This window comes from Acipenser ruthenus, chromosome 12 (assembly GCF_902713425.1).
Source record: "Acipenser ruthenus chromosome 12, fAciRut3.2 maternal haplotype, whole genome shotgun sequence".
Lineage (NCBI taxonomy): Eukaryota > Metazoa > Chordata > Actinopteri > Acipenseriformes > Acipenseridae > Acipenser > Acipenser ruthenus.
The window spans coordinates 39,510,744-39,526,304 of NC_081200.1; the positions used below are offsets into that span (position 1 = coordinate 39,510,744).

Genomic DNA, 15,561 nt, shown 5'->3' on the forward strand with positions numbered 1-15,561 from the left:
TGCTTTCATTAATCATGCCCTTAAAATACAGGCATTAACGATTAAATAAAATCACAGCAATTGCTATTGGCAAGTTGTGATTTCACCCAGGCTACAGCACCCACGCACACACGACTGATTGTCGTTTATGACTCTGGCCCAGTGCCCAGTCCTGTAACTGTTAGCATATTGGTGCAAAGAAATGTACTGTCTTCATACAAATCTTACTCCAGTCATATTGCACTGGTTAAACTAGTGTTAAGTTACCAGTGACTCAATACATATACAATTACTTTGTCCTTGGCAAGCATTATCCTGAACTTTTTGCAGTAATGGCAAAACCCTGCTGCTGCAGCCTCCCTCTCTCCCCCTTCCTTTATCACATTCAAAGCCTTGCTCTCTTCTCACAGGCTCCCAATTAGTAGCTCACTTTCAAAAGACTCATACGTCCTTTCATCTTCTTAAAAGAATAAGTGCAAGCGAAAGGGTGTCATGGAAACTGCAATTGAGGTCACTTCCTGCTTCATCTCAAAAGCCAGGGAAAAAATTTGAAATGGGGGGAGTTAGCTGCTGATGTAAGGCAGACAAGCAAACAGCAGCTAAGAAAAACGAGAGCTACAGCGAATCAAATAAAAAGCTGCTAAAAACACACGCACGCGCGCACACGCACACGCACACGGAAATTGTATATTATTTAATGTTATTAAATATTTGGTTTGTACAGAATGGAATAGACTCTCAAAGCTGTTTACTCCGAATCATCATTTGCGCAAAAACAACACAAATAACACTAAAAACAATCCACTAAATTAAATATAATGTTTCTGGTTCGGTAACTTTATTGGGTATGTTTGTACTGTCTGAAAAAAGATGTGCCAACGACAATCTGGAGTAAACAGCTCACACAGATTTTACCAACATGGAGTACTGCAGCTTTTATTTTTGTTTTTACGTGAAATTGAAATGCGGAAAATGACCTCATCTACAAAATTAGAGTCAACCTGAAGTGGAAAATATTGAATTGAGTAATTCCTGACAGAAACACACAGTGCTTTCATCCCGACTCAAACAGCATTCCTTCAGAACCGTTTCAGCTGAGCATAAAAAAAAAGATACCCGATGACTCCAACGCTGGTGACTGACTGCATCTTCTTAAATTATTAAAATGAGACTTCTGAAGCATTCGGGAGAAAAACATTGAAAACTGTGGATCCATTTATCTAGGAGAGATGGGGGGTGGGGTGCTAATACGGCAGCAGCAGTGTGGAGTAGTGGTTAGGGCTCTTGACTCTGGTCGTGGGTTCAATCCCAGGTGGGGGACACTGCTGCTGTACCCTTGAGCAAGGTACTTTACCTAGAATTCTCAAGTAAAAACCCAACTGTGTAAATGGGTAATTGTATGTAAAAATAAATAATGTAATTGTATGTAAAAATTATGTGATTTCTTGTAACAATTGTAAGTCACCCTGGATAAGGGCATCAGCTAAGAAATAATAATATTCCATTCAAATACTAAAGAACTGTAGCTATTTATTTGTGTATTCATGAGAGTGAAGGAGGGAGGCTAGGTGGCCTGCCTGGTGTTCCCCAGCTCCCCAAAACAGCCAGCGCCCCAAGCTCCTTTCAACTCTTCAACACCAAGCATGAAAACACAACCCAGTTAAATCTCATGTACGTTTCCGCAACGATACTGCCGGTCCATTCTGAGTATCACACCCCTACCAATTCCTGGTGGGGGAACCCTGCCTGGCAGCCAGATAGTTGCCTGACTTTACAAAAAACGAAGTGAGCGAGACAGAAAGAAAGGAGAGAGAGAGAGAGAGAGAGAGAAGTAATCCAGCCTTCATCTCGAGGGCCTTCCTGGACCTCATTGTAAATGCAAAGCCTCAGGCAGGGGTAAGGGGAATGAACTGGGCTAACAAATGCAGACATTGAAGTGTCAGCACCACTGATCCCCCTACTTTTCCAGAGTTGCGGCTCCCTTCCCCCTCCCCCACAGTTCATATCAGTCTGTATTGTTCTCCATTGAAGCCTGAAGTGATAAGGTCCTTTCCTCTGCCATGCTCTGTCAGCGAGAGTTGGGAAACCCTGCAGAAAGTAACCGAGGAATCCTGCAGCACACAATAGCTGGTCTCCACAAAGCATTCTTTCTTCTGGGGATGTGTGTGTGTGTGTGTGTGGATTAAATAAGACCAGTTAATGTGCATCACGTTGAAAAAAGAGATTACTGGTGAGCCGCACAGGCACAATCCCAAAGCCGTGCTCTTGTTAAACTCACAATCCTGAAAGTATGACATTTAATCAACATTATTCTGGAGATTTTTTTTTTTCTTCCTTTATTAAAGTTCCATTTGACAATGAGAGATCATTTTAAAAAGACATAGAATAATTCATTTATTGTGCAAGTTCCTAAGTAAGCATCAATAAAAAGTAAAAATTAAATAAATAAATTTAAAAAGGTGGGTATTTTGATCAACTAATGTGTGTTAGAACAGCTTCTGTAATAGCAAACGCTATGTTATAGCTACAGGTAGTTAAAATATTGAATGCTGTGCTGTACTGTAGCTGCTTAAAATAAGGATATTTTCCACTTTGGGCTGCTGGTGTTTAAATAATCGAAAAAGGGGGCATTTACATTACAAGTGTTTAAATAATCGAAAAAGGGGGCATTTACATTACACTGATATAGAATACAGAACACTTGTAGAAAGCGTTTCTTTTTAAAGAACTCTGTAATCACAGTTTACAGTAGTTGTGTAATTATTGCCATTTGCAATGCTTTCGGCCCAATTTGAGATACATTTGGAATGGAACGCAAGGACTAGATGAGGCAAGGTATTTTTTTTTTTACTGCAAGTAATTTTCTCCAAGGCTATTTGAATTGCTGTATCGTACAACATGCCTGTGGGCAAAACTGTCATAAGGAACTGAATCACCAGCTCACACAACATCAAGTTTTACATTGTCTTTTCTCTGCACCAAATACAGGCAGCTAAAAAGCCTTCAAATAATAATAATGGCATGCTATGCAAACGCAGAAGATACTTCAGTGATGCTGACTGTAGGTAACATGTGGCTGGTCAAGAACACCTCACAGGAGCATGACTGGACTGTGTGATGCCACCTCTGATAGGAACAATACTTCCTGTGGTGACCTGCAGCAGTACTGCTGTACACAGGGTTGAGGTCAATTCCAAGTCCCTTCGAAGGAATTGGAATTGCTATTTTAGAGACATAATCAATGCTGCGACTGTTCTACTACTTTCATTAGAAGACAGGAATTGACCCCACCCCCGACCGTACGCGCCTACTGGTAAAAGTACCTAATATTTCTACAGTATCGAATTTCCTCTATCAGAATGAGTTCAGGAGAATGATTTCAGTCATCCTGCAACCTTAACTGGGACTGACAAAAGTCCCATTTCAAACCAGTTTGATCTTACCCTCCTGTTGATGGAAACGTCAAGCAGGACAGTTCACATTCTGAAGGAAATGTTCCCGAACAGTACCGGACTGAAGTACTCCATGTATGAGAAGTTGAGTAAGAAAGGGTCATGGGTTCATAACCCCACACAATATAGGATGCCCTAAAGTGTGAGGTCAGGCGTGACACTGCCCCTGCCCCCTGCCCCCTCCCCATTGAGCACAAAGAGCTCAGGCACTAACACCTCCAGCTAGAGATCTTGCTCTACGAGCCACAGAAGACAAAGCTTCTCGGGCTGTGTTACAGAGGGTCACGGGCCCTGCAGCAATACATTTAAAAGAGGAGACGCATGGTCATGCAGGGTGAGACAGTGAGAACGTCTTTCCCTCTCGTGCACTGAAAGTTTGCATTTAAACTTAACGAAACCAACTCTTACCTTGTGCACGACGAACCTTATAAGCAATTCATTAATCCAGCATTGCCATCCCCTCTCTCCTGCATAATACTGGATGTCATTTTGATGTGCTCTGTGACTAAATGATCATTAGTCTTGGTCTCCTCAAAATTATTTAAATGAAATGAAATGAAACACCTCTGAAATAACAATGCCTTGGATGGAAGTGTTATTTATTTATTGTATTAGTGCAGTACATCAGAATTGAATTACTCTGTATCTAGATACAGTCCTGTAGCAAACCAGGCCCATGGATTAATAAAACACTACTATATAGCTCACTATAACAGTTAAAGTATAGCTCCAGCCCAAGTGTTTACAAATAATCAAGAACAAATCAGTAGTCATTTATTTACGGGTTTACATTTTGCATGAAGATATGTAGGTGGTAAAAACAAGGCCCTACCTTTATTTAGTAAATCACAAAACCCCCTTTTCTCCAGTTTTTTTTTTATACAAACCACTCATCTTTTAAAAATGATCTGTTTTTTACATTCTTTTTACATGAAGCTGATGTCTCATTTTTACCTTAAGACATTTTAATCCCCCTCTTACAGTTAAGACTTTAATGTTGGACTTGAAATGAACACGAGACTAAGTTCATATTCCCTCAGAGATCAGACCAGCAGCAAATCCATTCCTTCTGCATTACCACAGAGGGTTCAGCATTTCACCAGCTGTACTCTAGCCAATGCCATATTGTGTTGGTACAATATTTGGATTTCTTTCAATTAAACGTGACCCTGTGCTGTACCGAGTACTTCAATAAGAACAGCTAATGATCTGCCAAGCCACCTTGCTCCACCACATACAGCACGTTGATGTTTATCTGCATGGGACAGATGTGCTCTGTGCGTTTGAAGTGAAATGTCAGTCCTTGCTAATGTGGCAAGACTTGCATCACCAAGGCTTCCTGAGCACTTTGAAGCTGCAGCTCAGCGTGTAATTAACAATTCAGATTTATTCTCTGGAATTGCAGGTTACTTTAAAATGCTCCAGCCTCCCAGACCTACTGGATATATTATTTAGAAGAAAAATGTCTTGAGCTGAATAAGATGAAAACGTACTGCAGTCACAGGCTTTAAAGCAAGCCTCTTCAAAGACTGATATGCTTGATTGTTGATTATTACTCTAGGAGAAAGCTTCAAAACACGGACCGAATGCTTAAACATCTTGCAACAAAAATAAACAACCCGTCTCGGTGCTGTGTATATCATTATGAAAGCACTCAGTGTTTCGGAAAAAAATTATAATAATAATAATAATAATAATAATAATAATAATAATAATAATAATAATGTAACGGGCAGTTCTGCAGTCCACTATAGGAAAAATACAATACATGCCCAGGTACAATATAGTTCATCTATCGGGTTAATTAACTTATTACACGAAATTGTGTTTAGTTAAAGTGAGTACTATTGTATGCCAGCGTATAGTGTTTCACCAAAATCTGCTCCAAGAAAGAATCTGAATCGTGATTAGAAAAACATATATATATATATATATATATATATATATATATATATATATATATATATATATATATATATATATATATAAGACTAGAAGACGGCAATAGCGGTGCCCCGGGGAACAGAGCGGACAAAAGGTGCTTCAGATTGTCATTTTAAGGCAGTTTTTAAAAGATAAAAACACCATTTGGGCCAAGCCCCCTACTGTCCAGACTAATGAATATTCTTTCTTGATGGGCAAGGCTACACTTTCCCCAACTAATAATACCCGAATAATAAAGGACTGTAATGGGCCTCGCTTTTTTAACCATTTGTCAGTAACACTGGGAGTGTGAAGCGTCACAGAGGCAAATGTAACACGTCTTAGTCCACAGATGCGTTTGTATTTCTAATAAAACCCGGTGAATTCTTCATGTTACACTACAAGATGAACGTCGGCAGGTCACAGTATTTGCTTACCCTTGAAGTGTCTTTAATTTCAATGTATATTAAAGAAGGGCAATCTGCTAGCCCTTCACATTTTTCACCCAAACGAATCGAGCCAATGGTAAACAACACAAAGATCACTTATTTAAATAGTGTGCCTCAGGTATTAAGATAATACACTTCAAAATAGTGTCTGTTAAAATGTTTCAGTCACTCAGTAACACTGCACAAAACACCAATCGACCAGCATTTACATGACTATATTTGTTATAATTACTAAGCCACTAAAATAAATTAAACCCCAAAATGTACAATATCTCTTTCATATATATATATATATATATATATATATATATATATATATATATATATATATAAAATCAGAGAATGTTGGTGTCAAAAAGCACGATCTCAGTGATTTCACAGCCTTTGGATGATATTATGAAATCCAACATTACATACACACACACACACACACAAAATACATCTTATATCACAGTTACTATACATACATATGATTTGAGTATATTTAATTCCATAGAAAGCTAAACACGCCTGCCAAAATACAATTTACATTTTTTCAGAAAGCAAGAGCAAAGAGTCGTCTGTATATAGTGTCTTCCATACCACGCTCTATATGTAATTTAGCAAATTAAATGCTAGTTTAGCAAGGGACACTTATTTTTAAGCCTATATAAAATATAGGTTGACACAAATCGTGACTTTCAACATGACATAAATATTCTCGGCGGTAGAATGATCTAAATACAGTATAAAGGAAAAGCATAGAAAACAGAATGTGAAAATGAAATGTATCATTTGTACCCGGGTTAGAATGATTGGCATTCGAAAGCGGGTTATTACAGTAGTATTAAGTAAAACGGCCGCCGAACGTCAATGGATCGGATCAGAGGGATTCCTGTAGCAATCCAAGTACCGTAACATTTATTTAGGCTACCTTAAGTGCGGTGTGAAAAGTTTCAACCAGACCCCTTAACTTTAAAACAAACGACATGCATTTAGTAACATTGCACCCGTTGCCTTTGTATCTCACCTCAAACAGCAGCAAAGTCTGAAAAAGCATGAAACGTGTTTTACAATTACCTGCATCGTGAAAACCCCGAGCTCTTCGGTAGACAGCCTTTTCATTTGATTTGCTAAAACTTGCGCTTCTTCCAAGATTGAAAACTCTGTTTCGGCGTTACACGGCGCACAGCACATCAGCGTGCACAATACCACCACCAACCCGGTCCAGCAGAACGCCTGGTCGTTATTCCAACAGAACGCTGCATGAATACTCCAGACTGGGGGAGAAACTCGGGAGAGAAGCACAGATCCTGCGCGTCTCTGGCTCGCCATGATGGCTTCTATGTAGCAAACCGGGATTTCGCTCTGCAAACCTAAAAAGAATATAAAACTATGAAAACAACTTCAAAACTTTGTAACTAATGTTCTTCCCGGAGCCAAATAGTTCCTCCAGCCGTTTGACAAAAACATTTGCGCATCAACAGGTTATTGATTTCCAAAATTAAAAACACATTATTAAAATGGATGAAAATGCCCATACAGCCAGCCAGCTCACATTCATACCAAGTTGGTGTAAGTGAGAGTCGAAAAGCTTCACAATGGAAGTGAAAACAGCAGGCGCAGACACAAACACCGGAGTGGAGTTTTTGGTGGGTGGATTGGATTACATTCGGTAACAGTGTACGTACGTACAAGCAAGGCCGTGTAGTTATTTGTCGTCTGTGGGTTTTTATGCTTTACATTATAACGTGTTTCGGTTTTGAAGCACACATTTAAAAGACCTGCATAAAATAATACTCATCTTCAGGCAGCGATTTACATTAAATATTTTGAGATTGAAACCCAATTTGCAAATCGTCATACCTTCTGAAAGGTGACAGTAGATTACACTAAATTCGCAGTCTACCTGTGCAGTAAAACAAGGTATTGCGCTGTTCCTGGTCTTATGCATAACCGACCCTGTATGTTAGAGGCGTCTCACTATTTAATGCTTCATATTTTTAAGAGCTCTGGTAAAAAGCGTGGAATTATACAACATCTTAATGGTTCTATTTATCACTGTGTGATTCCAACTCGTTTAGAACCATCTGTTGAGAATCGAACAGGGCCTAGGGGGTGTTTCTTTCAGAACCTGGATACAATAAAGGGGTTCGAGTGCCCAGGATACATCTTGATCTGAAATATGTTAATACCAGAATGCAATTAAGTAAGTGCTTCTCCGATCTAAATAACACATTGTGTTACTCCTTCATTTATACAAACAAGCCCTGCACTTTCCAGCTGACATTTTTTTTTAAGAATCTATAGGTTCCTATGGAAAAGTTCTCCTATAGAAAAGTTTGCAAAATGAGAATGCCTGCTGTTATTTTAACTCCCCGTGCGCAGGCTTTTCATCTAGTTCAGGATATGAAATGTCAGACAACTTGATCTCACTTCTCTTGAAGGTCAGCAGTAGATTGAGAGAGAAGAAGGGATGCTTTGAAGTGGTCTTCTGTTTTTGCCTTGCATTTTCAATATTCTTGTTTTGTCATAAATAATTTTCTCATGTTTAAACTTATGAGAATCAGCTAACCTAAAATACTGAGAACCGTAAAATGACTTGTCCTTCACATCAAAAATGTTTCCTCCATATTTCATATTCAGAAACAGTGTTTCATAGGGCAGCAGTGTGGAGTAGTGGTTAGGGCTCTGGACTCTTGACAGGAGGGTTGTAGGTTCAATCCCCAGTGGGGGACACTGCTGTTGTACCCTTGAGCAAGGTACTTTACCTAGATTGCTCCAGTAAAAAAAAAAAAACTGTATAAATGGGTAATTGTATGTAAAATAATGTGATGTCTGTATAATGTGAAATAATGTGATATCTTGTAACAATTGTAAGTTGCCCTGTATAAGGGCGTCTGCTAAGAAATAAATAATAATAATAATAATATTGAGAAGATATTACCACTCCAGTGATGTTTCTGATTACGGGTCATTTAATTATACATTTTTTTGTTCTTGAAGAGACATAAAAGTTTATGAACCAGCGTGACCAGTAGAAAAAATACTGGCTCTGATAAAGTAGTCATTTCTGGAATTTCCAACAAGGCATACTATATGTCTTAATGGTTTTATATTTTAATTAAATAAATACATTCTATGCAGAACATGCATGAGTGTGTTTTAAAGACATCTTGGTATTGGTGTGTTCCTTTGCATGTGGGTTTTAGGGAGTAGTTCTTGCTCACCATGCCTCACTCAGCTCATTTGTGTTGTGACCTGTTCTTGATAAACCCTTGTCGGTCACTATTAACTGTCCTTGCTTCCATGAGAAAAGGTCTAGCTTGACCCAAGCTAGCCAATACTTACTGGAAACCAAAACAATGAGCTGAAAACGACACAATGGCCACATACCTCACTGATTGCAAACGCTTGGCATGTGTTTGTATATGATACTGTAAACTGTCATTGATGTTCATTTAATGTGAGCATTCTGGATCAGATTAATTCAGCAAACAAAGCCTTATTTCCATATGCCACATGTTTAACGATTGCCTAATGCATTGGAACCAAGGCCAGCCCCATGTGAGATTTGCACAGGCCTGTTTCATATTGCCAGGGGAAACGTGGCATGTACAGTACCTGCCCTTGACCGAACTAGAAGAAGAAGGTGCTGTGGAAAAAAAAAGAAAACCTTCCACCTGCTCTCCACCAAGCAACAATCAATACGTGCACTGGAATAGGAAACTCAACCCGAAGAGATCAGGACCAAAAACAAAATGTAACAAAGAGTTAGAATTGTCGATCAAACAATATTCTGCTGGAGCTTTGGACAAGGTTCAATGAAACCACTGGCCGCCACTCAACTAGTATTGCTATCCAGACATTGTGATCTGTTTAGAAATAACATTGAAGTGTCTGGCCAAAACCGACATGAAGGACTGCTCGCTAACCCACTACCAAAAAGAAATTAAAAAGGGTCCCATCAAGTTTGCCCATATTTGTTTTTTTTTACTGATAATGTTTTACTTGATTTCTGATCTGATATAGTGTTTTCACCTTAGTTTCAGAATCATAGTTTCACAACCTATTTTTTTTTTTTAATTCCCTACTTCAACTCTATAGCTTTTAATGCATTTAGTAGCAAACTTTTGGAATTGATATTTTAAATCACTGCCAGGAAGGTAACGGATTACCTCAGCTGCACACGAGCCTGGCTGCAGCCCACAAAAGCTGCTCCTTTAAGGACTGCGGTGACTCTAAATCCATACCATATGCCAGCCACATAGTAAGAGCACGAGTTTCTGCAGAACGGCTGAGTGAAGTGCTTACCCAGCTGCCAGCCCCAATACTGGACCTGTGTGCGATTTGCTTTGGTTTCTGGCACCAGTTCCTGCAATTTGGAAAACATCAAATGTTGAAATATATCTTGTGATACACACTAATAGCCATGTCACTGACCCACGGGGTATCTTGCTCTCAAGAAGAACGAGAAGTTCATTTTTTTGTTTGTTTTTACCAGAGATATATGCTGGGGTGTTTGAAAAGGAACCATTCTGTGTCCTACTGCTTTGCCTTTTGCTCACGTTTCGAGCATAACAGGGGTCTGGTCAATTAATCTAAAGCGATGGCAGATCTAAATACCACCGTCATTTAAATCATGAAAATAAAACATATTTGTATCTAAACAGTGGCATCATTTACACCCTCTGCTCTTAGGATCAATTGAACAGACAGTAACAAGGACCACAACAGTCTTTTGACCCAGAGTTGTGAATGCTACTAGAATGAAAGCAAAACCATGCAGGAATCTGAAACAGTGTGCTAATGCAATCTTTAAAATAACTGTGCTTTTGCATATAGAGCCAGCTGGCTAGGACTAGCATGCTGGGATGGGTATCTAGCTTGTTCAGCTGGCTCACTTATTCCCGCCCGAGTAGCATAAACTCTCCCAGCTCAAACATTCAGATGTACGAGGGCAGAAAGCCAGAGAGCGGTCAGCTGTCCTTTCACACCACTCAATTTCATACCCGAAGACAAACAGAAAGCCCACCCAATTCAATGATCACCTTTCTTATCCAGAGGGACGTCAGTCAACACCGTTATCACTGCGCTTATTGATTTTGGATATTGTGAAGTAGGCAATTAAAAGAAAGCTAGGCCACTATCCATCACTTGCTGTACATTAATTACTTCCTTTTCACTTGCTGTGACTACCCACTGTACTTGGTAGCTTCAAGGAGGATGTGTCAGTAATGTGAGCTTGTTATCCATAGTACACTTCATGATGGACCAGATAATGGCTCAGTGAACTAAGATACTTGACTGAATTAACCTGCCATTGCACTATAGTGCTATGGATTAGGAATATAGTTATAAATACTCTATTGATTATCAAGGCTCTCTTGATATTCTGTGCATTATGGGAAGGGTAAGGCATTGTCAGTAAAAGCTATATTTTTGTTCAGAAGTTTGCAGGGCCATTGAAGACACTGAGAAGTACTTCCAGTCAAAACATTAGTCAAAACACTGAATTTATTACTTTTCTTTTAGTATTCCTAAAGTTAATGCAATGGGCAGTGCTGTGTGATGTGCTGCTGTTACGGATTCTGTCCTGTCCCGTCAGTGAGATGAGATGAGGTTATAAGCTTTAAAACCACAAATGCAGAGGAGTTCAGCTCTTTTGCACAGCGGTTAAGACACTCGCCAGTTCGCACCCAGCCTCCGCCCTGTTAGATTAGCAGAACCACTTTTGTAGGTTTGTGGTAGAATAACAAAGAATTGATTAGTACAGTACATTGTCTGGAGGTAAGGGTTTGATTGGAGATTTTTGGGTTCCATTGCTTTAGTCACCTGCATAACTGGTTTCACGCAACTAACAAAACAAGGTAACCTAGCCATCTGGACTGCATTAAAAAAAAAAAAAAAAATGAGTTGCTTGTGCTCATATAGTATTGTATTGGAGGAGCTGGTCAATAAAGACAGAGGCAGAGGGGGCTCCAGAAAGCTATTTAGATGCAACACCAGCCAGTCTGTGATTCTGGTATCTACTGACTGCAGCGCATGGTGTTTGATCTGCAGCCAGACAACAAGAAAGGAAAGCTGCTCACTTGGGATCCTGCCATAGAAATTCTTTCGGATTGTTATGATTAAAACTCACTCGGGCCTCATAGCCCTAATATTTCATGCATTCATTTGGCAAAAATTGGAGACTCATAAAAATATCACGTGACTACTACCACTCGCGCGGTATTGTAAAACTATAATTGTTTACAGTATGTGAAATAAGGCTGACTCATGCTTTTATCGTAAATCAAATTACATGTTAATGTTACAAAAATGGAGAAAAAAAACCTGAAAATGTTTAGGAGACCATGATTTATGTAGTTGTTTTGTTCTGAATATTTGACATGTTTAATAAAATCACCCAGGGAGAATTATTGTAATAAGGTAATGTCTTCCTCCCTGAAACAGTGAGCTTGTTGCAGATTTGCAATGAGAAATAACTAACAGACTCTGTTTCAAGAGGGGAAGAAATCAAAGTGTAGTGTACCCGTGTATCACAGGTTGGGAACCTTATCATAATTAACTAAACACTGTGTATGATGCACCGAATTAAAGGAAAGGTGAGCAAGTAAATCTCCATTTAGAGACAGATGGCCATTTGTTTGAGAAGCTATGTAATTATATGCAAGTTAGGAATCGGTTCAGTTATCAGGTTTTTCTTACAAGATTATTTTATTTGCATAATTTTAATTAAACTGCGAATCCACAAAGCCACCTGGCTCTGCGAGATAAATGGGTTGAAAAAGTTTGATTTGACAGAATTGTGCATTGTGAATAATTTACCTAAGATCTTAGCAATCCAAGATGAATGAATGAGGCTGAGCTGTTAAAACTTCTATTGTTATTCAATTCAGTGCTGCAGCACCTAACCAAAAAATGAACACAACATAGTACAGCATTCGACAATATAGACATGATAGAATTGAATTTAAGACAACTGTCCATTAAGGAACCCACCTGAGAGGTCAGCTTTGATCCTTGCAGTTAATACAGACTGTATGCAAGCCATTATGCCCTTAGTATTATTGGAGGGAGGCTACCGGAAAGATCTATGGCAGACATACATTTTGAAGTCTGGCATGGAACAGTAAGATAGTGAACCACTGCATGAATAAAAAAAAAAAAAAGGAAAGTAACCAAGCCAAGTCCAAATACACTCAGGTCAAAGCATTAAACTGTAACATTAGTAAACATATGAAATTATTATTATTATTATTATTATTATTATTATTATTATTATTATTATTATTATTATACATTTTAATTATGGCACTGCTATTCTTGTAGGGGTTTTTACAACAAAACAAATAACTGTGATAAAAATAACTGATTTTCTAGTATTTATTGGCATATTTTAGTGCTAGCATAAATAATTCAGCACAGTTCCAATAGTTTTTGTTATGTGGTACCTTTTAACATCTGTAATTAGGATAGAGTTACCATATTTCAAGTAAATGGTCTGGACAGAGGAGGATTTTCAGATTGTCTTCTTATTGAACAGGACTGGCAGACAGTTGTCAGAATAGAGGGAGTTTACTGTAAATGTGTATCAATGTGACAGATTCATTGTCTGACAGTATTTTTGTTTATAGATGCATATGCACTTTGTATGCCATGGTGTAAAGGCACAGCATTTAAATCTAAATTTGTGTGTACTTTTTAAGAAACATTGTGATAAAAATCTCAGTTTTGTTTTACGTGGATAATTTAACCTGACCAGTGTCTTTAAATATTAAATAAGCCCATGCTTGTGTCAGGTCACTGGCAGGAGCTTTTAAATAATATATTTCTAGAATCTTTCATGTTAAATTGTATCACATGAGTGATTATACAGGTAGCCCTGATATGGGTTATCAATAGAGATTCCCAGGACTGCTGTGGTGTGCTCAGTGGATTTGGCGCATGTCAAAATCCAGGTCACACATTTCAATATAACAACCAATGTTATACAAGATTCATTGAAAAGGAATGGGGATTTTATTTCTTAAAGGGGACGAGTCCAGTGAGTCCAGTGTTTTTTTTGACTGAATCAGAAATGGCACAAGCTGATGTGTCATTTGTTGTTTATCTTTATTTATTTATTCCCCTCTCTTATACAAAAAAATAGTTTCAGATCATTTAAATCTACAATTTTCTTGTCCGGACTTGTTATTTCAATAGCTACGATCAAAATGACTGATCTTAAGTTTTCTTCTTCTTTATTTTTGGCAATCAACATTAACCAGCTGTCGTTTTCTTCAGGAAATGCAGAAAACGATCCAGTATTATTCTGCCCATGTCTCTAAAAAGTTTAAGGCATGCACAGTTTCCATGACAACATGATTTCTGGGCATTTCAAAGCTGAATATGATTTCCTTTTATAAATGTAGAAGTGTGGCAAGCTTTGAAGCCTAAGCCGAAGATTCTCTGAAGAAACCCATTTCCTATATATTTTAAATCTGTCTTGACATTATCCCGAGATGATGACGGCATTTCCCTGCCTCCTGGATAAAGCTGATAATGGGTGTGTGGTAGAATGCAATTTGTTTTCAGTACTTAAAATACAGAAACCTTTTTAATGAATCAAAGTATTTAATGAGGGTAAGACATTAAATAACTCAATTCCAGAGCCTTGGTAATTCACACTATTGTTCTCTCCCTTAACAGGTAATGCATGCATAATATTTATTATGCATATATCATTCTGTTACGTGCTCCATTCTACACATTATACAGTAACCTTCGTTCACTGCTTGAAAAAAAATGCACACAGATTTTTTAATCCTCCATTGGCCAAGCAAAATAATTTGATATTTTTAGAGCTTTTTTATTAATATTAAAAAATATATATATATATATTTTCTGAAGCGTTAACATACTAAACAATAGTACAGCTTGCTGGATCTATTCAACGAGCTCGATTTACAAAACATTTCAATTCAATTCAATTCAATTCAATTCAATTCACCCTCAAGCAAAATAAGTTTCTAATCTTGTTGAAATGCAAATTGTTTCCTCGCTGAGATTATTTTTGGTTCTAAAACTCCAAAGTAAATAATGTGTTCCTGTTTACTCTACAGTATATAGTACACACAACCCTCCCTTTTAAAAATGTACTGCAGTCTAACATAGTAAAAGCATAGCAAAGTGTAGTAAAGCATATAGTAAAAGCATGGTCAAACTCAGAGAGGTACATAATGCTAAACCCCAGTAAAGTGCAGTAAGTGCATGGTTAACTGCAACATTATGAAGCACATTTTGCCCTGTTTGTGAAGCACAAATAAGTACAACAGCACTTGGCCAGCCTCTGTAGAATACAGTGCTTACGATCCAGACCAAAAAAAATGTCAGCATTTTTCATATGCAATACATTGCGTGTTTCCAGCCAGATCTCCATAGCGACATGAATATAATTAAAAACTTGGGCACTATAGGTTTAAAAAGTAAGAATGATAATAGGCAGGACAAAAAACTGAGATGCACCCTCCCTCTCTCTGCCTGGCACCATGGTGCAATACCTGGTCTTCACAAGCTGGTGGTTTTGTAATAAAAGACTGAGGGTGGGGTGGATAACCTCTTAAAGAATCAGTCACATGGGACTGAAACAGGATCCTGAGGTCAAAGGTCATGCAACAGCTTCCTGTTCATGCTATTGTTTACTTAAAGCCAAGCATTGCCTGAGTCTCTGCATGTAGTCTGGATTAACTTGGTAGAAATGCTGTTTGGACCAGATAAAACCCCAAGCTCATCTG

General features: G+C 38.3%; 1 protein-coding gene across 1 annotated transcript in view; it reads right to left on the reverse strand.

The window, feature by feature from the left end:
* The window catches only part of LOC117417471 (VWFA and cache domain-containing protein 1), a 55,719-nt gene extending 48,269 nt beyond the window's left edge, over window positions 1-7,450 (reverse strand). Inside the window, exon 1 of the mRNA XM_034029639.3 lies at window positions 6,863-7,450. Within this exon, the coding sequence (XP_033885530.3) occupies window positions 6,863-7,117 (255 nt within the window). The 5' untranslated portion in view covers window positions 7,118-7,450. The remainder of the gene's footprint in view (window positions 1-6,862) is intronic.
* Between the last annotated feature and the right edge of the window lie 8,111 nt (window positions 7,451-15,561).